Source organism: Rhinopithecus bieti, unplaced genomic scaffold (assembly GCF_001698545.2).
Source record: "Rhinopithecus bieti isolate Rb0 unplaced genomic scaffold, ASM169854v2 scaffold_1295, whole genome shotgun sequence".
In the NCBI taxonomy this organism is placed as follows: domain Eukaryota; kingdom Metazoa; phylum Chordata; class Mammalia; order Primates; family Cercopithecidae; genus Rhinopithecus; species Rhinopithecus bieti.
Window position 1 is genome coordinate 1305814 of NW_016803880.1, and position 24999 is coordinate 1330812.

Here is a 24999-nt window from a genome sequence, read left to right on the forward strand (position 1 = left end):
TTTTTTTTTTTTTTTTTTTTTTTTTTTTTTTTGAGATGGAGTCTCACACTGTCGCCCAGGCTGGAGTGCAATGGTGTGATCTAGGCTCACCGCAACCTTCACCTCCCGGGTTCGAGCAACTTTCCTCCTAGCAGTCCTTCATTGTTGATATTGACTCTGTAATACCAGCACTTTGGGTGGCTGAGGTGGAAGGATTGCTGTAGGTCAGGAGTTTGAGACCAGCCTGGGCAACATAGCAAGACGCCATCTCTTTAAAAAATTTTTTTTAATTAACTAGGCATGCTTGCATGCGCTTGTGGTCCCAGCTATTCAGGAGGCTGAGGTAGGAGAGTTGCTTGAGCTCAGGAGGTTGAGGCTGCAGTGAGCTATGATTGCAGCACTGCACTCCAGCCTGGGTGACAGGGCAAGCCTTTGTCTCAAAAAAAAAAAAAAAAAAAAGGAAGAAAGGGCCTTGTTAGGTTAGGTCAAGAGCTTGGTGTGAACAGGGGCTCAGTGACTGGAGGACCCACCCACCTCCTGCCCCGGGAGAAGTGAGGAGGCCAATGTAGCTGAAGTTGAGGGATGAGATTGGAAGGTTCTACAGAGGTTCCAAGGCATCCCGAGGTAGGTCTTGAAATCTATGCCCAGAACTGCCTGTCATTTTCTAGCAACAAGAAACCCTAGGCAGGGAAACTAGTTACAATATTGCATCAACCAAGATCTCAAGTAATAAGTCCCAAGCCCAAACGGTAGAAGTGAGAATGAAAAAAAAGGAACTAGAGACTTTATGAAAAAGAAAAAATATATATAATGAAAGAATTTGGCCTTGGCCCTATATCTAGCCAATTATTTAGGGAGAAACTAAATAATTTGGGGAAGGGAACAAGATGAGTTCTACAGAAACACACACAGGCATATAAGTAATTAAGGAGGGGGTCTGGCCCACTTGTGTGTGGTCTGGAAGGTTGTATAAAATACCTCCACTAGCCTGCTAGCCATGTTATTTCTAGAAGTTGACTTTTCATTTTTTTATTTTTTATTTTTATTTTTTTGAGACAGAGTCTCACTCTGTCACCCAGGCTGGAATGCAGTGGCATGATCTTGGCTCACTGCAACCTCCACCTACTGGGTTCAAGCAATTCTCGTGACTCAGCTTCCTGAGTGGCTGGGATTACAGGCGTGTGCTATCTACCACTCTCAACTAATTTTTTTGTATTTTTAGTAGAGACGGGGTTTTGCCATGTTGGCCAGGCAGGTCTCAAACTCCTGACCTCAGGTGATCTGCCTGCCTTGCCTCCCAAAGTGCTGGGATTACAGGTGTGAGCCTCTGTTCCTGGCCCCTGTTTTCATTTTAATATTGTTGTAGTGGTACCCAGAGTTATCATTGCTTTCAATGCAAACAGCAAGGATATGTTTCAAACATTAGATAGGAGTCACTCTCGTGTCATTATCCTACCATATCTTTTTTTTTTTTTTTTTTTTTTTTGAGATGGAGTTTTGCTCTTATTGCCCAGGCTGGAATGCAATGTCGCAATCTCAGCTCACTGTAACCTCCACCTCCTGGGTTCAAGTGATTCTCCTGCCTCAGCCTCCCGAGTAGCTCGGATTACATGCACCTGCCACCACACTGGGCTAATTTTTGTATTTTTAGTAGAGACAGGGTTTTGCCATGTTGGCCAGGCTGGTCTCGAACTCCTGACGTCAGGTGATCTACCTGCCTCAGCCTCCCAAAGTGCTGGGATTACAGGTGTGAGTCACCACGTCTGGTCCCTACCATATTTTTTTTAATGAAACATAAAAAAACTTACAGAACATGTAATTTAGGGGATGAGTATTGCATTTCCAAAAAAAGAGAAAAAGCTACACATAAATTTAATTTAAATAACAAAGTCCTCCAGTACCTTCAGTCTGAAGGGTTTACAAATAGAGACATAGTTACTGGAGATTTTTCTATCATACCACCACACTTCACACACACATACACACACACACACACCAGAAGATACGTTTACAGGCTATTTGTCATACAAATAGTCTTCTTTGACTTCAATACAGGTCATGTGATTAATAATCTTCAATTCCTTCATGAAATTTTTTGTAGGACTCCAACCATGTGTTACCATGCAATCTGAGTATTCCAAGCAACTTTATCAAAACTCTTAGAACAAAAAGAAAACAGTCAGACATAGGAGAGAAAAGTTTTATTTGTGACCTCCTAATAAACATCTTTTAATCCCCTGTAGCCAAAAGTTTAGATATGATTTTATGTTTGAAGCATGGCAAAGCAAGGAAGGAAGGAAGGGTTTGTAAGGTACTAACTGAGGTCTTACAGAAGTCTGGCTCCAAAACCCATACTGTCCACCATCATGCTATACTGTCTGATCACCATTCTGGGAGTCTCAAAAATTCTAAGGATTTCACAAACTTCTCAACACAGAGTATATTTCATTTGCTTTCTTGTAAAAATTAAATTTTGTGTGTGTGTGTGTGTGTGTGTATTTTTATTATACCACCACACTTCACATACACACACCAGAAGATACATTTATTTACAGGCTATTGATCTTATAACTCTTCCTTTGACTTCAATACTGGTCACATTATTAATAATCTTCAATTCCTTTATGAAATTTCATATCTATATTAACGAAAATAATAATCATTAATAACCTTGGAAAACCAAGCTCATGTATTTATAAATATAAAATATAACCATATTTCCTAATTTAACAATTCAACTTAGCAGCACTTTATTGCTGATATTGACTCTGTAATCCCAGCACTTTGGGAGGCCAAGGTGGGAGGATTGCTTGAGGCCAGAAGTTTGAGACAAGCCTGGGCAAGATAACAAGATCCCATCTATTAAAAAAAAATTTTTTTTTTTGAGATAGAGTCTCACTCTGTTGCCCAGGCTGAAGTATACTGGCACGTGATCTCAGCTCACTGCAATCTCTGCCTCCCAGGTTCAAGTGATTCTCTTGCCTCAGTTTCCCGAGTAGCTGGGATTACAGGTGCCCACCACCATGCCTGGCTAATTTTTGTATTTTTAGTAGAGACAGTGTTTCACCACGTTGGCCAGGCTGGTCTCGAATTCCTGACCTCAAGTGATCTACCTGCCTCAGCCTCCCAAAGTGCTGGGATTACAGGCGTGGACCTCTGTGCCCGGCCCCCACAAAATATTTTTTAATTAGCTGAGCATGGTAGCATATTTATTTCTTCTCCCCCTCCTTTTATTGGGGTGACACATGATATACAAGAAATAAACAATCACAACATGTTTGTGTTCTGTTTCACACATTCAACAATAATTTACTCATCCTCTAGGTGCCACATATCATACCAGGCTCCAGGAATCTGATGGTGACAACACCTGACTATCTGTGTTTTATGGCACTTACCACCTAGTAGGAGATGTAATCAAAAGGAGATCTAATCAAAAGATCCTAGTAATCAAAATATCTCATTAATAAATGGGAAATCCCAACCAGCCAGTACTGTGAAGGAAAGGTGTCTACTCTGATGCTTTGCAAGTATAAAAGAATGGGATTCACTGGGGTAGGCATTGGCGGAATCAAATGCAGTTAAAAAGAAGGATTCAAAAACAGTTATGAGTGAGTAAAATCAGAGTGCTTTAATTAATAGAACTGTATAATTCCCTACAGCAGAACTGTAAGAGTAATAAAAGCTATCAAGATAAAAACTTACCCGACTATAAAATGTAGTCAGTCAACTAATACATTTATGTAATTTCGAAGAACTGTCCCAGTGGCTTCTTCGCGTGATGTGGGAACACCATCATTTAAGCAGAAATTAAAATTTATACCAAGCCACAGTGTTCTGCGGCCTCTGGGCACATTTATGGAAAACATAGTGTGGTTTGGGGTGGTATTTTGGCATTTTTAATTTCCTGAACTAAAATTTCTTATTTAAAAATTTAAGTTTTGAGTAGGAAGCATTCCTGGTATTCCTTTTGCTACTCCATAAAGTAAAGCACTTAATCTCCAATAGCACCACTTGAATCATTGCTATAACCCCCTTGCCTCCCTCTCATCCTCACACTCAGCCTGTCCCCTGCCCACTGCCCTTGGTCCTTGCCCAGTAGGCAGGACCTACTCAGATGTAGAGTGTTGGGGGTGGGGGGTAGGTACTTACTTTCTTTGCTCAAGCAGGGCGATTTCCTTTTTGACCTCATGGTATTCTTCTGCTATTTGGCAGTGCTGTTTGAACACCTCCATGGATTCCGCGGAGTCATGACAAGGTGGCAGGGGCTTCACAAACAAGAAGAAGAAATTAGTCCATTTCTTTGCATCAGGATAAATTACCAACCATTTTGCTCTGCTGATGTTCTTTAACGGAAGGTTTTTTCTTTCTTTCTTTTTTTTTTTAACATAAGAACAGCACTGTTAGTCACCATTCAACAGAGTTCAGCTGTTTCTATTCGACAGAAAATAGAGAGGTGGACAGATAGTCCCCACATTCGTCTCCCAGTGTCATTCATGGTCATCTCTGGCCTGAGCCAAAACCCTGAAATCCATTACATGTCAGTTACCTGCCATGTGATGGAGTAAAAATAAGTCTCCCTGGAAATCGTAGACTCTGCTTTAGAGAAGAGCAGTGGTGGGGAAACAGTTCAGTTGTCTTTTCAATTACCCCTTGCTTTCTGTTCCCGTAGTCAGGAGGTATAATCTCATTTTGCAGAGTAGAGAAGAAAAGCTCTCTTCTGAGAAATGCATCTGACCTAAAGAAAGATGCTGAGCCAGAAATAATGCTTGCAAGGATTAACAAACCTGTAAGAAAGGCCAGATCTCCCTCCCCCTAAAAAAAAAAACCATCCGTGTAAGATTCATGTCTCTCTTTTTCTCCCATCCATGAAAGAAACAAAGGCCAGCGTGGCAAACCTTTCTGACTGCAACATGGTGAAAACCCTACTTCTAGGAATTATTTTTAAAGAACGAGTTTCCCCCAAGTTTATTATTCTAATTTCTTGTTTAGCAATGCGTGATTAAAAGTACTACTTTTAGGCCAGGTGGATCGCTTGAGGTCAAGTGTTCAAGACCAGCCTGGCCAACATGATGAAAACTGATCTCTACTAAAAATACAAAAATTAGCCAGGCATGGCAGCATGCACTTGTAGTCCCAGCTACTTGGGAGACTGAGGCAGGAGAATTGCTTGAACCCAGGAGGTGGAGGTTGCAGTAAGCCGAGATCATGCCACTGCATCCAGCCTGGGTGACAGAGTAAGACTCCATCCCAAAAGGAAAAAAAAAGTACTACTTTTAGGAATACTAGTTAAGAGTTTTTTTAAATAACCCTTTTCAATTATATGTAGAAAAAAATGTATATAAAATCTGAGAAATATCAGTTTATTGTGAAATAGGGTCTTCAATCTTATCCTTTCTTCAAAATGGTGTGTGTATGTGTGTGTGTGTGTGTGTGTGTGTGTGTGTGTGTGTATGTAGTATCTGACAAGGTCATATTGTCACTAATTTTATATAAGGAAATTGAGAACTAATGAAGTTTTTACTATTTGTTCCTCTCATTATATTCTTCAAGGACACAGATTTCTGTGGGTGTCATATTTAGTGATCCTTCCCATGACATAATAGAAATTCAATAAACTTTACTGTCTGATTGATAGATAAGATGACCTTCCCTATTATCATGAGGATTCTGAGTAGAGATGTTTAAAGGAAATAAAATTCTAAATAGATTTTGATCAAATTTACCTTCACGTGGAACATCTGTTACATCCCAGTTCATGGAAAATCTAATAGTAATCATATTAGGTAGCATCTTTCTCTACTGCCCATGAACACATTCACAGGATAAACTCAGCCTGTTGGAACCATTATCCCTTTCTATACGGGATTAAATTGAAAAATAATGCACAGCAGTACTACAGTATAACTCTCCCCATGAGATAAAGCTGTTGCCAAAGGAATTCAGAACTCCTGGCTCCTCCAGTCTGTGCCCCAGAAATCGCTACCCACTCATCAATTTTCACCTGTTACACTGGCAACTTACCAGGTATAACAGTAACGGGAATGAAAGCAATTTATTCTGGGCACCATAGCCAAGCTGTTAAATCATCTGTGCCCTGTTAAAGGATTTGTCTCCTGGAAGGTCCTAAGACTACACATCAGATCCTGTCCTTACAAACACCACACGGGGCTATACTCAGTTGAAACAAGAGCTCAGTACATGTAGGTACCTGAATCATGAATTCAGTACAGTTAACTATGTGACAGCCAAAAAGTTCTAGAACTCTGCATGAAGGATTCACAGCTTTAAGAGAACATAGAGAGTAGCCATGTAAAGGGAGGTATGTCTTTTGCTGCTATAATTTAAAAGGAAAACTGAAAAGTACTTTAACAACTTTCTTAAGAAGACAGAGGCCTTCCCTTCCTCACCCCCAGCTTGCCACCTGTAATGCTTTTCACTAAGTGGGAAATGTTGTCATTTGTTCTTTTTTTATTATTGGCACCTCTTAATTGTAGGAAATTCAAAGATGGTATTATCTGTAGGCAGCGTGATCATGCCACTAAGGGTATGTAATGATACATATTTCAAGATACCCACATGTGCTTTCAGCAGCACGATCATGCTATCTATACATAATAATATTTTCAAGACTTCCCATCATAAAGAAGGGACCATCAAAAAAGAATAAGCCTAAAATACTTTGTATCCAGTTTTCAGAGAGTACAAAGATTCCAGGGGTCATTTCAGCCTCTGGATCCTGAAAACTAAGCCTTCAACTTGACATATAACTCAGCAATACTTCAAATGCTCCCAGTTTGTATGAAAACATTAAAGAGTAATATCGATTTCTCTTTTTTAAGCAAAGAGGAAGGTTATATTGCATAACCCACCAAAACATTGTAAAATTCTTTCATTAGTTGCTAGAGGAAGAGGGAAATAAGGGATTGTTGTTTAATGGGAGCAGACTTTGTATTTTGCAAGATGAAAAAGTTCTGGAGATTGGTTGCACAACAATGTGAATATACTCAACACTACCAAACTGTACACTTAGAAATGGTTAAGATGGTAAACTTTATCATACGCATTTTACCCATACTAAGAAAAAAAAATGCAAAACCTATTTCATTAAAATTTTCTGCTGTCTCTAGCCCATCATCTTCTAAGCAGTGCTGCCAGGGTTACCTAGGAGAATCTGACTCCACTTGTACTCAATCCTTCTCACTTTCCCAAATTTCTCCCTAGAGAACTTCAAATTTCTCACCCCTTTATAATCTCAAGCCATTCACTGGTAACCCCAAACATGTTTTTTGCTGCTGGGATATTGGATATTCCAGCAGCCAAATAATAATGGATATTATTGCCATTGTTTGGCAAATCAAAGTGCTCTTGGGTCAACAGAATCCACCATTCTTAGAAGGCAGTTGATATCATTAGCCATTTACTCCAGCCCAGGAAACTGACCAAAGAATTTGCTTAAATATATATGGTTCTTGTCCCACCAGGCTAGTGAATACACGTATTAAGATAGTCAGGTTTTATACCTAATATAAAAAGTGGCACTGTAGAATATAATGTGATGTGTTGTTCTGTGGGGGACAGAGTAACTCTCATTGCTTTGTGATATAATGTGTGTATGTGTGTTGTATCATCAGGTCCTGACTGAGGGCAATCCCCTCTTAACTTACCTTTTGAGAGGTAATCCCTCAAAATAAGAGACAATATATGGCCAACAGTATTAATCAAACATAAACTTCTGCCTGAGGAAATCAATTCCTAGAATTCAAGAATCAGGTTTTCAGTTTAAAAATGGAGGACCAAGTACGCTTAAGTAACATCACATGTAAAACACTGGCACTCATGAATTAATTGACTGTACGTGGGTTTATGTAACACATGCTCAAATTAAAAACTGAAAAATAACTTAAAAGAATACCTGTGGGTAACTAGATGAAAAAACATCTATTAACTTCTTGGAATAAAAGTGACACTATTTCAGTTCTCATTGCTTGATTTTGACTGTTCTTGTCAGATTTTCATAGCTATAAGCCCATGCTGGGAACTGATGTACGATAAATAAACTCTTAATGTTGTTAATTAATTTTTTTTCAGATCCGGAGGAAAAAAATTCCCTTGTTATTTTCTTCATAATGATGCTACATCCTCCCATTTTGGATACACTTAGCCCACCTTCCTGCTTAAAGAATGAAATATTGCACTTCAAAGAAAAGGAATCCAAAAATAGTTCAGTTGACAAGTTGAAGAAAAAGATACTACTGATGTACTAGAGCACAAATTCTGTGTGGTCACAGCAGCGCCTTTTCAGATGCACTCACTGCCATCGTATCTGGTTTACTAAACAACACAGCCAGTTCTAAGGAGGTGAAATTAAGACATTCTCCTAACAGTGCCTCAAGCCAACTTTGAAACACATGTTTCCAAGACACAGATTGGGGCTAGGGTGAGGTCACAGCCCAGGAGTAGATACTTCCTCCTCACCCCCTTTTCCTCCATCTCCGCCTCCTCCCGCTGCCGCCTGAGGATGGAACTCGCAAGGTCTTATTTCATGGCAGTGCAGTGTGAAGGAGCTGCTACTATCTCTGGTATCCGCCCCAATTATCAGGACCGATTTCACAAGATGAAGTAAGAGAGAAACCGCAGGGTCCCGTTCCAAGAATGCCGGCTTGCGCCACAAGGTGCTATTCTGCTCTCTGCCTGAGCCGCCGGTTCATAGCAAGCTTCTCCCGAAGTGAATTCCACTCCCTGGAACAGGCCCCATGGGGAAGGACGCAGCCAAGCCACCCTCGGCTAGGAGCAAAGCCGGCTCAGGCGTTTCCGTTTTCTACTTGGCTTCTGCGAATACTACTGGCCCCATCCTCTTCAAAAATGTAAGAATTTAATTTTCCTAGCCCAGCTTCCCACACAGGAGATATATTTAGGAAGCTAAACATTCTACACTCGCTGAACAGTCTTTGTATTTATTCCTTGATTCTCAGGGTTACCTACTTTGGGGAAAAATGGGGGTGTCTGATTTAAATTTACATTACATTGTAATGTCTTACAATTAACAAGCATCGTTTGTTAAAACTGAGAGGAAAAACACAGTCCATGCTGATTTCGATATTTAAGAACTCTATTATCTTAGAACTTTAAATATTTTAAGAACTGACATTTATATAGTATCTACATTACAGTACAAGTTAAGCACTATCAATTATACTACAGAACTTATATATCATGTTACATTGGAGTAAAGTATATTTACGTCATTTCTGTTGACATAAACAATATCAAAAGGAGAAAGAACACAAGAGTAGCAAACTTTTTGAACAAGCCGTACCCAAATGACAACTGAGCTTCTCAAAACAAACAAACAAACCAAAAATTAAAAGCATTATTGAAAAGCTCCAAAGTATCTATATATGTTTTCTGTGTGGACACAGCAGTCAAAGAAAAATTGCAGTATAAGATACTTTTCAATGTGTGTATGACAGAAAATGTCAGCTATGTCTGGTGCTTTCTATGAGAATACATCCTAACCACATTTCCAGATGGATGTTAAAGACCAGTGTAGCAGAATCCTGGAAGGCTAGACTTCTTCATTTTCTATCATTTTCATTTCCCAGAAGTCAAGCGATATATTGATGCAAAACCTAAAAGAAGTTTCCGGAGAGGCTGCTCGGATAACAGGATATTATGGCACACAACTGAAGCTACGAAATTGTTTATTTGTGGAGGTGACATCAGTTTCTGGACTTATCAGACTCTGTCAGTTCAGTGTGTACCACAGAGACACCTGTCACTGTCAGATTAGATAGGAGGACTTTAAGGAGGGATTGTAGCTATTGCTCAATTTGGTTAAAAAAAAGTCATATTGTTTTCAAAGCACCTTGGCTTAATGAAAAGAAGAGGGTATCAGAACTTCTATCCCTAACTTAAAATCCCAAGGAGATGCTTTTAATTCATTTTACATGAATAAAAATAAATTACTTATTCTTAAGTATTTCATTCAATAAATAATTTCACCAGAGAATGAAATTTACATTAATTGAGCAATTATTTTGTCAAGGTCTGTGCTAGATCTACTCATTACCATATTTAATTCCCACAACAATGTGAGATTGATATCTTTATCTCCACTTTGCAGTTGAGAAGTGAGTTTTCAAGAGAGTAAATAACAAGCCGGAAATCACAAATTTAGCTGAGATCCAAATCCAGGCCAACCCAATCCTAATGCCCATGCTTTGGTCATTGTCATTCTCATTAGGATGTTTTTAATTACAATCTACTAGTCATCATGTCCTCTACCTGACAATAGAACATATTTCTCATTCCAATGCAGTTAAGACCACGTTGTAGCATAGTTTTGGATCATGTGTAAGTTAAATCATGGTTCCAAAAACATAACACGCTTAAGCAGTAAGACATGCTTGGTCTTGACCCAAACCCTGGGACCATGAAAGGATTCCACCGTCTTTTAGAACAGAGAGAGACAGGTCAAACAGAAAGAAGCCGAGAGAGACCTGAAGAAAAGTAATGGCTAGGTGTGTTGGTTCACATGTGCAGTCTCAGCACTTTGGGAGCCTGAGGTGGGTAGATCCCTTGAGCCCAGGAGTCTGAGACCAATCTGGGCAACATGGCAAAACCCTATCTCTATGAAAAATACAAAAATTAGCCAGGTGTGGTGGCATGCACCTGTGGTCCCAGCTACTCAGGAGGCTGGGGTGGGAGGATCACCTGAGCTCAGGGAGGTCAAGGCTGCAATGAGCCATGATCATGCCACTGCACGCACTCCAGCCTGGGTGACAGAGCAAGACTTTGTCTCAAAAAATAAAAACGAAAGAGAATAGCGATTTTTCATTCATTCTTAGAAAAGGACATAGAATTGGGCCTCCTTTCTTCTGACTATATCATCTACACTAGCTCTACTCAAATACTGCCCTGATGGCCACGGGAAATTTAGAAATCTAGTCCCAAGAAAGGAATCTGCACAAATAGAATTGACCTTCAACCTACCCCTGGATGGAGGCCCAAGGCCCACAAATGAACATTATAAAGAGATGTTCATTTTAACACCTACCTTCTCCTGCGGTCTCTTGCTCAATATTTTGCATTAATAGAGACATCAAGAGAAATGTTTGTCACTGCTATTCTTGCACAAGGCTTTTTTTGGCTTCTGTGAAAATAGAAGCACTGTGAATGACATGCTCAAACATGTCCACATTCTTGGCAAAACAACAGAAAAATCCTGGGGGTCAAATTAGTGATCGAGTATCTACCAAATAGCTATTTTATAGCAGCATTTTATAAACTACCAAAGCATGTGTAATGGATATCAGAAAGTCAGAACGGATTTTACAAGGTTATTCTATAACAACATTATGGCAACCTTGCAAAATACAAACAAACAAACAAAAAAGTTTCCACCTATCAAAGTAATTTAAGCAGCCTGTATGTTCCTTAAAAAGCGTAAGGGAAAGAAGGGAATAGTAAATTTATTTAGACCAAAATTTGGCCTCAAGTTTCTCATCTGTAAAGCGGAGACATAACAGTTAGCTTACTAATTATTGTAAGGATCAAATGAGATCGTATGTCGGGAAACATCCCTTGCCTAGTAGGTACTCAGTGTGCTCTGGTGGGATTTAAATCCGAGGTTCTGCAGAGAATGGGGCTGGCAATACCTGGCATCATTTATTTTCCACCAAGAAAATGGTTAAATCTCTGATAGAGGTAATGAAGACTCAGTTCATTCTTAAGCAAATAGCTGCAACCACAAAGCACTTCATATGCCTTTGTAACCCAACTTTTACTCTTCCATAGTGGATGATGATAGTCGATAAAATTCCAAGAGCCATTACTGTGTGATGAAAGCACACCAGACTGACTGTAAAGGTGGCCTGCTCCGTGTAATAGATTGTTCCTTTTGTACATCAAGCATTTGCATTGCTTTCAATACAGAGACTTCCTGCTACAGAAGGCTTAAATGTATATGCTTATGCTAAGCATAGAAATAAAAATTTGCTTTCAGATGTCAATTTCTGTTAGATTTCTCCTCCCAACCATCACCGTCTTGCTCCTTAGTCACTCACGCCCTGGAATACAGAATAAAGATAACAGGCAACAGCTCTAGACAGAGGCAACCCTACCCAAATGCCTTGACAACTGGCAAATGTTTGTAACACTCACTCCTATCCTTCACTCAACAAACAAGCACTTACTGAAATGTGTTTAGTTGTATTGCTGGTAACGCTCTCTCCATTCACAAAGAGATAAAGCACTATCATACTTTAAGGGGAAAAAAATCAAAACCCTGAGCCAGAAACTACCCTCTCAACTGCCTAATTCATTAAAGATCAATGAAGATGAAATAGTTTCATTGGAGCAAAATAATTAAATAGACTTAATTTCTAATATATGTCAAGTGGAATTAAAGCTATAAAATTCAAGTGGACCTGGCAATGCTTTAACAGAAAAAATTATCTGGATAATTGCCAGGGCTACTGTGAGTCTTGTGGAGAATGATCCATGAGCCAGAGAAGACCATTAAAGTTCCCAAAGGAAAAAATTTTGTTCCAACACAAAAAAGTAGAATTAATGATCCATAATTTGAGGAGAGAACAAGAACCTGAATATGCTTTTAGTGTTTTATTTTCAAAACATGTTTATTCCTTATTTTCACCTAATTTCCATGATAATAAAATAGCTTTGATGTGACCATAGAATAAAAAGGAAAAAACGTGACTAGGGGAAAAAATAGCTATTAGGTTGGTGCAAAAGAAGTTGTAGTTTTTGCCATTACTTTCTTTTTTATTTTTTTGAGACAGAGTCTTGCTCTGTTGCCCAGGCTGGAGTGCAGTGGTACAATCTTGGCTCACAGCAACCTTCAGCTCACTGCAACCTCTGCCTCCCAGTTTCAAGTGATTCTCCTGCCTCAGCCTCCCTAGTAGCTGTGACTATAGGCACGTGCCACCACACCTGCCTAATTTTTGTATTTTTAGTAGAGATGAGGTTTCACCATATTGACCAGGTTGGTCTTTTCCGCCTGCCTCAGCCTCCCAAAGTGCTGGGATTACAGGCGTGACGCACGGCACCTGGCCAATGGCATTACTTTCAATGGCAATCCCAATTACACCACCAGCAGCACATAGACAGCCCCTGTGTGAGAACAGAACCTAAGCAAGAACCATCATTTGCAATGTGAGCACATCAGAAGAAAATGCAGGCCAGGCGCGGTGGCGCACGCCTGCAATCCCAGCACTTTGGGAGGCTGAGGCAGGTGGATTGCTTGAGGTCAGGAGTTTGAGACCAGTCTGGTCAACATGGCAAAATCCCGTCTCTACTAAAAATACAAAAATTAGCCAGGTGTGGTGGCACACGCCTGTAATTCCAGCTACTAGGGAGGCTGAGATGGGAGAATCGCTTGAACCCAGGAGATGGAGTTTGCAGTGAGCCGAGATCACCCCACTGTACTCCAGCCTAGGTGACAGAGGGAGACTCTGTTTCAAACGAAAGGCAGAGGGAGGTCTGAATTGTTCTTCCTCATGCTGAAAAGAAGAGATATTGGTGGGGGCAGGGGAGGGAGAGACTATAGTTAGATATTAGAAGCCAGGAGAGCTGGGTTGAGAACCCTGCATGGAGAACAGAAAAAAAGGAGACATGATGGCCGATAGCTAGAGAGGCGATTTTAGGGATGACAGAGCTCTTTTGACAGCTGTGTGGTGATCAGCGTAACCCTCCGACCTCCTATACTATTTTCAGTAATACCTACATACCTATACTGCTCTGTTGAGCAGCTTTCTGTTGGAAAGCTGAGACAATACCCAGGACTGCTACAAAGGTGAGAATGAGGACTCCTCCAAGCGGCCAGGTCACACCTGAGTTGCCCTCAGTTGATTTTTAGAGACCACCCTGGCAGTAGAACACCAGCTTTTCAAACCTGACCCAGGTTTTTAACACAGTGCCTGTGTACTGAGGTAAGAACAGAAGCAAACAAAAGGGAACACTGTCTTGGCTTGTGGAAGGGTTCATTCTTGGTTCTTCTTCTACCTCTGTTGAGGGCTGTCCAGGAATAAGAATCCCAAACTCAAATGACCTTAGGACACAAGGCACACCCACAAATGGGAAAAGCTGCTGTGTATAAGATAATAGGGTATGTCAGGGCCTGTTGGAAACTGGAGGTTACAAATCCCTTCTAAAGGCTTTCAAAATCAATGTTTAGGAGAAAAAAGTGGTGACCAAGAAATGACTGTGTACAGGATTCAAGACCCCTACTGGGCTTGTCTAAATGTGACTACAAAGTTAAGTATTCAAGTCAATGGCTGGCCCAAGGCCAGTATCCAGGTATTTTAGACAGAACCTCTTCTGAAAGCCATTTTTGCCTGGAATCACCATGGATAATCTAAAGAAAATTAAAATATGATAAATGAGCTCCTTTCAAATAATTCTGGTGTATTAAAATATCTTTCGACAGATCACTCAGAAACTACATATACAAAATAATTTTTCATGGGTCCAACAAGTCAATTTTCAGAAGGTTTAACTTAAAATAATTATATTCCATTAAAAGTTGTCAGAGAACTGGGGAAGGGGCAGGGAACAGAGAAAGGAATGTTATTCCAAAGTCTTGGCAAACATGGTAAGTTTTCTCTGCGGAGTTTATCACTAAACCACTAACCCCAAACACAGCCAAAACTGCAATGGCATAGAGACAGCCATACCAAAGTAGAGCAGGGACCCGTCCTTTCCCTAGGCTCCAGAACTCCTTAAAAATAGGAGGCAATGTACACTATAAGCACTTGATGTCCTGGTGCCATAGCCAGATAACCAGACAGGGGCATTCCATGAGGGCTTCATTCTGACTTTGGAGCTCTAGAAATGCAATCCTTGATGACTTCAAAGCCCCACATTTTGTGTCCAAGTCAGTCTCCCCTAGTCAGGCCACTCTCTGCCCAGCTCGCTATACTTTATGACACTAAGGAGGAAAGAAAAGAGACTTTAGAAAATCCTTACCTGTAGCTGCTGGTCTAATTCTGGAAATTCCAAAGGAATGGAGTCTTCAGGGGGTGTATCATCTAAAACAAGAAAATGAAATGATTCCTTACTATGGAGCTCTTTCTTGTAGGAGAGGTGCCCTGTTGGGACTGTCCTTGGACTCCCCCATAGTTAGACCATCAGTGTACACTGTTTCAGTCATTTTCATCACTTCAGTTGGGGACAGACAGAATGTAAAGGACAATTTTGCTCGTTTTCTGTACACACAGATGTGTGGAGAGCTTAGTTGGCCCGAACAAAATTTTGCAAGCAAATATCAGAATCCTCAAATGTCCAGGCTGGTAGCTCTCCAATTAAGAAGGACTGCTTGTCTTTCAATACTCTTACATTGGCCAAAACCAAAAAATATGATATGAAACAAAATGCTTTAATAAGGTGCTAATGAGGTGGCCAGAAGGACTTTAATGGGACAGGAGAACATGTTAGTGAAAAGTAGAGGGGATCGTTCTGCTCTGAATGACTCCAAGTGCCGCAAGCTGTGACAGTATTGCTGTCTGCTCCTACCACAAACCACACTAACAGGCAGTTAACCAGGAACTCGTTCTGGGTTACAGTGAGAAACAGGCAGCAACCCAAATGGGGCGTTTCTTTCCAATACACCAGGCAGCACTCCTACCCTGTGGCAGAATTCACAGCTTTGTTAGAGAGCGCCAGAGCCCAGAGAGTCCCAAAAGACCTCCTAACTTGTGCTTACGTTGACTGGTTGGCAATAGGCAGCTGTTGCTGGATCGGAAGATGAAGTTCTAAGAAGCATTTGAGGAAACCTGAACAAAATATAGGTCAGAATATCCAAGTCACCCCCAAATCTCTTCAAGAACATAGTGCTGACCCAGCCTTGGTGCTAGAAAGCAGAACTTCCGGTATCTCCAGGTACTCTCTGGCTCTAAGGGTTCATTGGCCACTCATTTCCAATCCCTACCCCAGTATATACACAGTACACATATACATACAGTACAGGTACAGTAGATACATATACAGTACACATACACATACAATACAGATACACATACACATGCATATATAATAGAGATATAGTACAGATACATACAGAGTACACATACACATACAGTACAGGTACAATACAGATACATATACAGTACACATATACAATACAGATACACATACAGTACACATAAACATATATAATAGAGATACAGTACAGATACATATACAGTATACATACATATACAATACAGATACAGTACACATACACACACATATATAATAGAGATAGAGTACAGGTACATATACAGTACACATATATACAGTACACATACAGTTAGATATGTACAGTACACATACAGATACAGTACAGATACATACATACACAGTACACATACATATACACATACAGTTTACATACATATATAATACAGTACAGATACATATACAGTACACATATATGTACAGTACAGGTATAGTACAGATACATATACACTACACATATATATACAATACAGATACACATGCAGTACACATACACATACATATATAATAGAGATACAGTAGATACATATACAGTACACATATGTATACAGCACAGATACAGTAAGATATACACAGTACACATACAGATACAGTACATATATATATGCAGTACATATACAGTACACATACATATGTGCAGTACAGTACATATACATATACAGTACATACACACAGTACACATATACAGTGCAGATACATATACAGTGCATATACATATACAGTACAGATACATTGTATATACTACATATACAGTACACTTATACATATAGTACACATACATATACAGTACATAGACATATATATAGTACATATGCATATATACATATACAGTATACATACACATATACAGTACACACACATCTACATATACAGTACATATACGGTATGTATGCAAAATATAAGGTGAAAAAATAATTTAAAAACCAAAGCTATTTTAAATTATAATAAAGCAAGAAAAGATAATCGTTTTTATGTTTTCATAGTCATCACCAAATTTCTTGATTAAAACTGGTTGATGTTCTTTTGAACTAGAGGGAGTGGTCTGGGCCACACACAACATAGAAACAAGTATCCTCTCCCAATGCGCTGATAGTACAGTCCAGAATAAAATGTAGTACACAAGGCATTTCTGGCATCTAAGGCATTGAAAGCATCGAAGATAATCACCAGAAAGATAATTTAAACAAGCACAGTATTCACTTTGACCAAAGCCCTCAAGGGTCATATCACTTAATAGTCTCTGGTATATTTTAGTCAAGAGTAGTATAACAATACTTCCATTTAAAAGTAGTTTAAAATAATGACAATGCATCACCACATTTGAATCTGTTTTGTATCTGCACCTATGCTAGACGATGGCTGTCCTCAGATTCAGTGATATCACTTAACTTTAGCTCACAGAACAAGTAGAAACTGAGAAATTTCCCAAGCCCCTTGCTGCAGGTTAGAAGACAGTCTTCAGAGGAATTGAGATTCAGTCCCCAGGCCCTTTGAATGCTCTACTTAGACTAGAAGTGACAAATTCTGCCCATTACTGTGCCTTGTTAAATCCACCCCAACATTTGCAAAGAATTGGACAAAAGACAGAAATAATGCACTTGCCACCACTGACCCGTTAGAGGTAGGCTTCATTATAAAACCTATGCTTTGTGAAACTGATTTTGGTCTTAACTGCATTTACATTCACTGCAGTACAAGTTTAATAACCTAGACATCACAATCATTTTAGCTCACTGGGTCCAAGGCCAGAATGATCTGGCAAAGGTAAATGGGAACAAGGCCAGAATGATTTGGCAAAGGTAAATGGCAAAAGTAAATGGGAAAGGTAAATGGGAACAAATGGTAAATGGGAATGTGCCTCCCAACCCTAATAATCATAAACAAGCAGGCACTTGTTGGAAGGAGAAACCACTTCTGTAAAGTATGAGAGCGGCTAAGACATTCTAGAATTCTAGAAGACAGCCAGGAATGAACCTCAAGGCTTCCTGAGACTTAATCCGCCTTGCCCCCTGTAAAGTCACACTCCTTCCTGCTTAATTATTAAAAAAAAAAAAAAAAAAAAAAAAAAGGTATCCATTTACTTTACTACAGTAATGTAAATAGCAAACACCTGGTATCAACAGAATTAATGAGGCCCACTGTGGAAATCTACATCCTTATTTATAGTCACACCATGTCGAGTCAAACATAAGCGACCATACTGATAATTTTACAGATAAATAAAGTAGCTTCAAATTGGACTCCTTGAGTTGAAATAAAAGTCTAATTGATTAACATAGAAATCAACATACAATGGATGTTTTAGAGAGTCGAGCAAAATAAAAAGTAAGACTTTTATTCAAGAATGGATCAAGCTGGCTTAACCCAAGCAGGAAATAGCAGCGGAAACAAGAAAACCAAAGACAGATGTACGAAGCCTACCAAGTCTGAAAGCCAGGCCTGTATTTCACTGTTTGATGCCATCTGGTTTAGCTGGCATCTCTAGCAGCCAGAAATTTCAGGGCTTACGAAGCTGCTTACAAAGCTGCCCCAAGTTGATGTGTGGTGTGTTTACTTTTAAACAGTGGCTGCCTTCTTTGACTGGTTTTAAAAATAGGCAAATATTCTAAAAGCAGGATGATGAATCACTGGATTGGGCCAAAAGGAAAGAAGGAAAATGACTCAGGCTGACTAGTAGCACAGCTGTTCCAAAAACATTTGGCTGAATCGTTGTAAAACATTTTGACAGTGATACTGGATCGGAGTTCCTGACAGCAGTTAAGTTTGTTTTGACAATTCCAGAAGCATAAAGTAGACTGTACAGTAGCTGTACAAGAGACCCTCTAGCAAATTTAGCTTTTTTCAAAAGAAAATAGTTGCTAGATATGTTTATAATGGGACAAAATCACAGCACAAGTACATTTTTATTAAAATCTATTTACCAAATATTTATTGTGCAAGACTGGGGCTGAGACTTATGCAAAATGGGCAAATCACTTTATCATATTTTTAATGCATTAAGGAAGTAATTTGAAGGCTTCCTCTTCAAAATGGCACTGTAGACTTACTAGACCAAGCAAAATGTATCCTAAGAAAGTTTTTAAAGGATGAAATATAAAGGAGAGAAGAGGAAAATTTTTTATGTAAACAGATGTTCACTGCCTGTTTGGCAAATACAATGTGATGAAGCCAATGTCCTTAAGACAGAACTTTCCTATTGACCGCCCAACCGTTGTGATGTACCATGGTACATTTGACGATGGGCTCTTTTCAACATCTATTGAGCAGCTGTTGCGTTGGTTTCAGGATTCTTTTGTTTGTAGATTCCCTTCAATTGTCTTCTCTGTGTTTCTCCATAACTTGAACAAATAGGACACATTGGGTCTGTAATCCAAATCCTCCCTGTTATTTAGCAATGAGAGCTAGCAATCAGTTAGCAGAGAATATTGAAACTGGAAAGGACTAGGCAACCATCTGGTCCAGCCCCCTCAGAGTAGAGCTAAAGACAAGGACCCCAAAAAGGGAAAGAAGTTACTCAAGACTCCGTGATTCGTGGCCATCTAAGATTAAGGGGTGTCCCCCAGCCCTGGGCTCTTTCCACCATCCCACTCCGCTCTTCTGCACTTACTAGTCCGTAGGTTCTCAGCTTGTATTTCATGAACCAGTAAAATTTTCCCTAAAATATTCTGGCCAGGCACAGTGACTCATACTTGCAATCCTAGCACTTTGGGAGGCCCAGGCAGGAGGATCACTTCAGGTCAGGAGTTCGAGACCAGCCTGGCCAACATGGTAAAAGCCCATCTCCACTAAAAATACAAAAATCAGCCTGGCATGGTGGTGCACGCCTGTAGTCCCAGCTACTCGGGAGGCTGAGACAGGAGAATCGCTTGAACCCAGGAGGCTGCAGTGAGAACCGGAGGTTGCAGTGAGCCAAGATCAAGCCCCTGCACTCCAGCCTGGGCAACAGAGCTAGACTCCATGTCAAAAAAAAAAATCCCTAAAATATTGGGAATTACGTCTTAAGAGCATCCAACTATTTCTTTGGCTAGTGAAGATGATTCAAAAATGACCACTGAATATCATTAGTATCCCTTTATGACAGAGAGAACATTTCAACACCAAAATCAAACGGCAATCATAGAGTAAAGGAGTGGCCATTATATTTAGCTTTACAGATGAAAATAAACACATACCCCAAACACCTCACTGTCGTACCCTTCTTTCTTTCTTTATATCAGAGGGATGAAAACTTCATCAAAGCCAGACTGGGTTTTGAGAACACTGTTCTAAACAACATCTTCACTGGGTTTTGCAGTCAATCATCTCTCCCTCCCACTGTGCTCACCATCGTAGACATAACTGGGGTGTAAGTTGAGAAGCCCTAAATCCTTGTTAAAAAGTGTTTAGGGGCCAGGCGCGATGGCTCAAGCCTGTAATCCCAGCACTTTGGGAGGCCGAGATGGGCGGATCACGAGGTCAGGAGATCCAGACCATCCTGGCTAACACAGTGAAACCCCGTCTCTACTAAAAAATACAAAAAACTAGCCGGGCGAGGTGGCGGGCGCCTGTAGTCCCAGCTACTTGGGAGGCTGAGGCAGGAGAATGGCGTAAACCCGGGAGGCGGAGCTTGCAGTAAGCTGAGATCCGGCCACCGCACTCCAGCCTGGGCGACAGAGCGAGACTCCGTCTCAAAAAAAAAAAAAAAAAAAAAGTGTTTAGGTTTAGGTTGCCACATGGAGAAGACCTCAGGAGAGGGAAAGCCATGCCCAAAGGACATTCCCAAGCTCACTGCACTCCCCAAGCAGAACACAAGAGGCAGCCTTGCCCAGGATCCACTGAATTTGTTGACATTTCCTGCAGTTACAGCTGGCTTCATGGGCATTGGACCTATGTGATCACACAGAGCCCTCCCTCCAGATGGGCCCCACGCTTAATGTAATACTCTGCTAGAGTGTCTTGAATTTCTTAATAATTTTTGAATGAGGAACCCTGCATTTTCATTTTGCACCATGCCCTGTAAATTATGAAGTTAATTCTACCTACAGTATGACCTCTGAGTGGTGGTGTCCTGTAAATTGTCCTGCAGGTCACCAGGGACAAACTGACATTTACAAGGCAGATGAATCTGGGTAGTGGCTTAAGTGCTGAGGCTCATACAGAAACTTTCCTGGGAACTGTTTGCCTATGAAGGTTCCTAACGACTAAGAACACAGCAGGTCAGTACAATGTTCAGTAGGACGCAGACTTGAACTTGAATCTCAGGTTGGCCACTTTTTAATTGGTGACTGTAAACAATTGGCATAATCTTCTTGAGACTCAGTTTCCTCCTCTGCAAAATGGCAATTACCTGTCTCTGAAACTTGCTATTGATAAAGGAATGAGTGTGTCAATCACTATCCTAAAGCCCAGCACCCAGAAAATAACCAGTAATAATAATGAATGCTTAATATAACTAAGTTCACTTTTCATTCTTTTTCACCATCAACCTGACCAAAGGGGTAATGTGGAGACGGGGCAGCTGTGTGTGTAGATATGTGAGTAGTGGCAGGAGATGATAAATTATTATTCATTATCTGAATAATACAAAGGCAACACACAGGGTTAAGGTCACTGACTCTAATTACTGAGTTCTCCCTCTGCCACTTAAGGGAGATTTCCCTGATGCAGCTATAACCTCAGGTCTTGCGGATTTACTCTCTTCATTTAAATCTGAATTTAAGGATCTCCTGTCCAGGCACAGTGGCTCATGCCTGTAATTCCAGCACTTTAGGAGGCTGAGGTGAGAGGATTGCTTCAGTTCAGGAGTTTGAGACCAGCCTAGATAACACGGCAAAACGCCATCTCTGTAAAAAATACAAAACAATTAGCCAGGCATGGTGGCACACACCTGAAGTCCCAGCTACTTGAGAGGCTGAGGCAGGACGATTGCTTGAGAATGGGAGGTGAAGGATGCAGTGAGCAGAGGTCATGCTATTACACTGGAGCCTGAGTGACAGAGTAAGACCTTGTCTCAAAAAAAAAAGAATTTACTTACAAACACTTTTCATATGAAAGACTGTAAAAAAAAAAATTTATGCATGAAAGGTCTTTGAGTACTGTCATTTTAAATCTAAATGTAAATTAGTATTTTATTTTTAGGAATAAATTATGTGACAAAAGGTAACCAATGCACATTCCTAATATATCCAAAAAATTTAATTTCTAGATACCTAAGTCCTTGTTAGAGTATCACATAGTTTTAAGACACATCAAAAGCTTTTTAAAACTTTGCTTCCTGCTTATTAAACGCTAGAGATGTGAATTCTTTAATATACATCGGATTTTCAGGACCCATAAAATTACAAGTATAGCTACAGAGATGAATGTGAATATTAACGCAGATATGGATAAAGGTAGAGATTTGGTATGGCAAAGCAGATTTTCAGTTCTTTATAAGTTAATAAACATGATGGTATCTTAACCACTACCTAAAATTGTCAGACTAATAAGACCATGCGTCAGTAAACTGGTTTTGCTTAGCAAAAAGAGACTTGATTTAGTTAAGGACAATTTCTTTTTTTTTTTTTCTTTTTTTTGAGACAGAGTCTCACTCTGTCACCCAGGCTGGAGTGCAGTGATGCAATCTCGGCTCACTGCAACCTCTGCCTCCCGGGTTCAAGCGATCCTCCTGCCTCAGCCTCCCAAGTAGCTGGGACTACAGGCACCTGCCACCATGCCCAGCTAATTTTTTGTATTTTTAGTAGAGACGGGGTTTCACCATGTTAGCCAGGATGGTCTCCATCTCCTGACCTCGTGATCCCCCCACCTCCGCCTCCCAAAGTGCTGGGATTACAATCGTGAGCCACCGCGCCCAGCCAAGGACTAATTTTATGTTTCTTGGAAACACCTATTCACAATTATTGTAGCTATCATTTTGTGAATGTCATTGATTTATCCTGTTGTTAGAATATTTTGACTGGCTTAGGTTATAACATACTCACTGTCTGAAAAGCACCTGCCTCAAGAAGAGCTTATCGGGGCCAGGTTCAGTGGCTTATGCCTGTAATCTCAGCACTTTGGGAGGCGGACATGAATGGATTGCTTGAACTCAGGAGTCCAAGCCTAGCCTGAGCAACATAGGGAGATACTGTCTCGACAAAAAATAAACAAGAAACTGGGTATCGTGGTGCATGCCCGTAGTCCTAGCTACTTGGGAGGCTGAAGTGGGAGGATAGTTTGAGACCAGGAGGTTGAGGCTGCAGTGAGCCAAGACTGCACCACTGCACTCCAGCCTGGGCAACAGATTAAGACCGTGCCTAAATAAAGAAATAAATAAGCAAACAAACAAGAGCCTACTGGAAGTATATTTATCCTTCAGCACACCACCAAATAAAATTTACTCCTTTTTTTCTTCTCTCCTACCACAACATACCAGAAGTAACCTTCCTCCATCAACCCCATGGCCTTTGGGAGGCTATTTGTTGTCAGGAAGCTTTGAGCTTTCTCTCATAACATGAACTCTGCCCCTAAATGGGCAGTGAAGTAACAGTCCTGAGGACCTGGCTTTGAACCCTCCTTCTATTTATTAATTGCATGATTTGAAGTAAGTCACTTCATCTCACTTAGCAAACATTTATTTCCACTTCTGTGAAAATGAGTGGAATAGCACCTTCCTGTGGGGTTGCAGCCAATATTAAATTGATGAGAAGATGCCAGTGAAAGCACTACTCCTAAGTATTCAATAAACACTCACCTCCTTTCTGGCCTTTCTTCACAACTTTAAGTAATACATTCCAACCAATAAATCCCATAGTATCTCAGACTTTTCATCAGACACCAGGATAATGAACCCCAAATGGTTACAGCTAGTGCATTACTGATTTCATAAGTGTTTGATAATTACGTTTCTACTATAGTTCTCAACTCTGCGCGCCATCGGAAATGTAAATATAGGAGACACCCACCTTCCACCCTGCCCTTAAGGCACTTTTGACTGAATGTTGTCACTGCATGCTGAGACAGCTTTAAATGTAAGCTCATGTTGGGACACAAGGTGATTCGAGAGAGCTCATAATGACTGTCTGAGCCGCCGTTTCCTGCAAATTCCTGGTTCCTGGTGTCCAAAATCCTAGTGGGAACTTTACCCCTTGACTCCTACAGAGTTCCCTGTGAATATGAAAAAAAAAAAAAGGCCAGAGAGGGGGCCTGGGCGTGGTGGCTCACGCCTGTAAGCCCAGCACTTTGGAAGGCCAAGGCGGGCGGTCACCTGAGGTCAGGAGTTTGAGACCAGACTGGTCAACATGGGGAAACCCCATCTCTATTAAAAACACAAAAATTAGCTGGGCGTGGTAGCAGGCGCCTGTAATCCCAGCTACTCAGGAGGCTGAGGCAGGAGAGTGGCTTGAACCCAGGAGGTGAAGGTTGCCGTGAGCCAAGATCACACCACTGCACTCCAGCCTGGGTGACAGAGTGAGACTCCATCTCAAAAAAAAAAGGAGAGAGGAGAAAATGATAAACTCAATATTCATTTATAGCTTAGTGTGGATGAGGTTTTCTAGAGTCATTCCAGAGAACAATGATTAAAAGTATGGAGAGAAGAGATTACTAGAAACCCTTCGGATCCTGAGGAGGACAAGGAGAATAATACTGAAGGTGGAAAAGCATGAAGGAAGAGGACAGCGACAAAAGACACTTTGTGGCTGGTTCGAGTACAATGGTGTTTACAACTAATTAATCACAACCAGCTACCGATGTCTTTGTTCCTTCTTTTCTCCCAGTGCTTTACTTGACTAGCCTTAAAAAATAATGATAAATAAAAAGACACTTCACCTGCACCGCAATTTTGCTGAGAGCCAGTTTTAGAAGTGTACACAAAAAGATTTCACATAACACCCAACTTGTTGCATTAGATTCAAAGGTAGCTATTGCAACTACTCCATGTAATTCTCCCTACCATACAAAACATCCTGATATTTGAGGAGAAAATTATATTAATTAAAAGAGATACCAATGGTATAGGTTCTGGATTTAAAAAAAAAAAAAAAA

General features: G+C 40.4%; 1 protein-coding gene and 1 long non-coding RNA gene across 6 annotated transcripts in view; one reads left to right on the forward strand and one right to left on the reverse strand.

The window, feature by feature from the left end:
* MAP3K7CL (MAP3K7 C-terminal like) overlaps positions 1 to 24999 on the reverse strand; it is a 45500-nt gene that overhangs the window by 11528 nt on the left and 8973 nt on the right. For 3 of the 5 annotated variants that reach the window (XM_017856234.1, XM_017856241.1, XM_017856251.1), the window contains 2 exons: positions 14968 to 15029; positions 4132 to 4247 (listed from right to left, as the gene is read on the reverse strand). In XM_017856234.1, the coding sequence (XP_017711723.1) occupies positions 4132 to 4247; positions 14968 to 15029 (178 nt within the window). Of the gene's footprint in view, positions 1 to 4131; positions 4248 to 6003; positions 6146 to 14967; positions 15030 to 18417; positions 18567 to 24999 lie in introns of those variants that run through there. The other 2 variants (XM_017856261.1, XM_017856268.1) reach the window with 2 other exon arrangements.
* LOC108518111 (uncharacterized) lies at positions 6264 to 9897 on the forward strand. Its single transcript, XR_001882296.1, has 3 exons — positions 6264 to 6301; positions 8071 to 8846; positions 9585 to 9897. It is a non-coding gene; the product is annotated as an uncharacterized LOC108518111 (long non-coding RNA).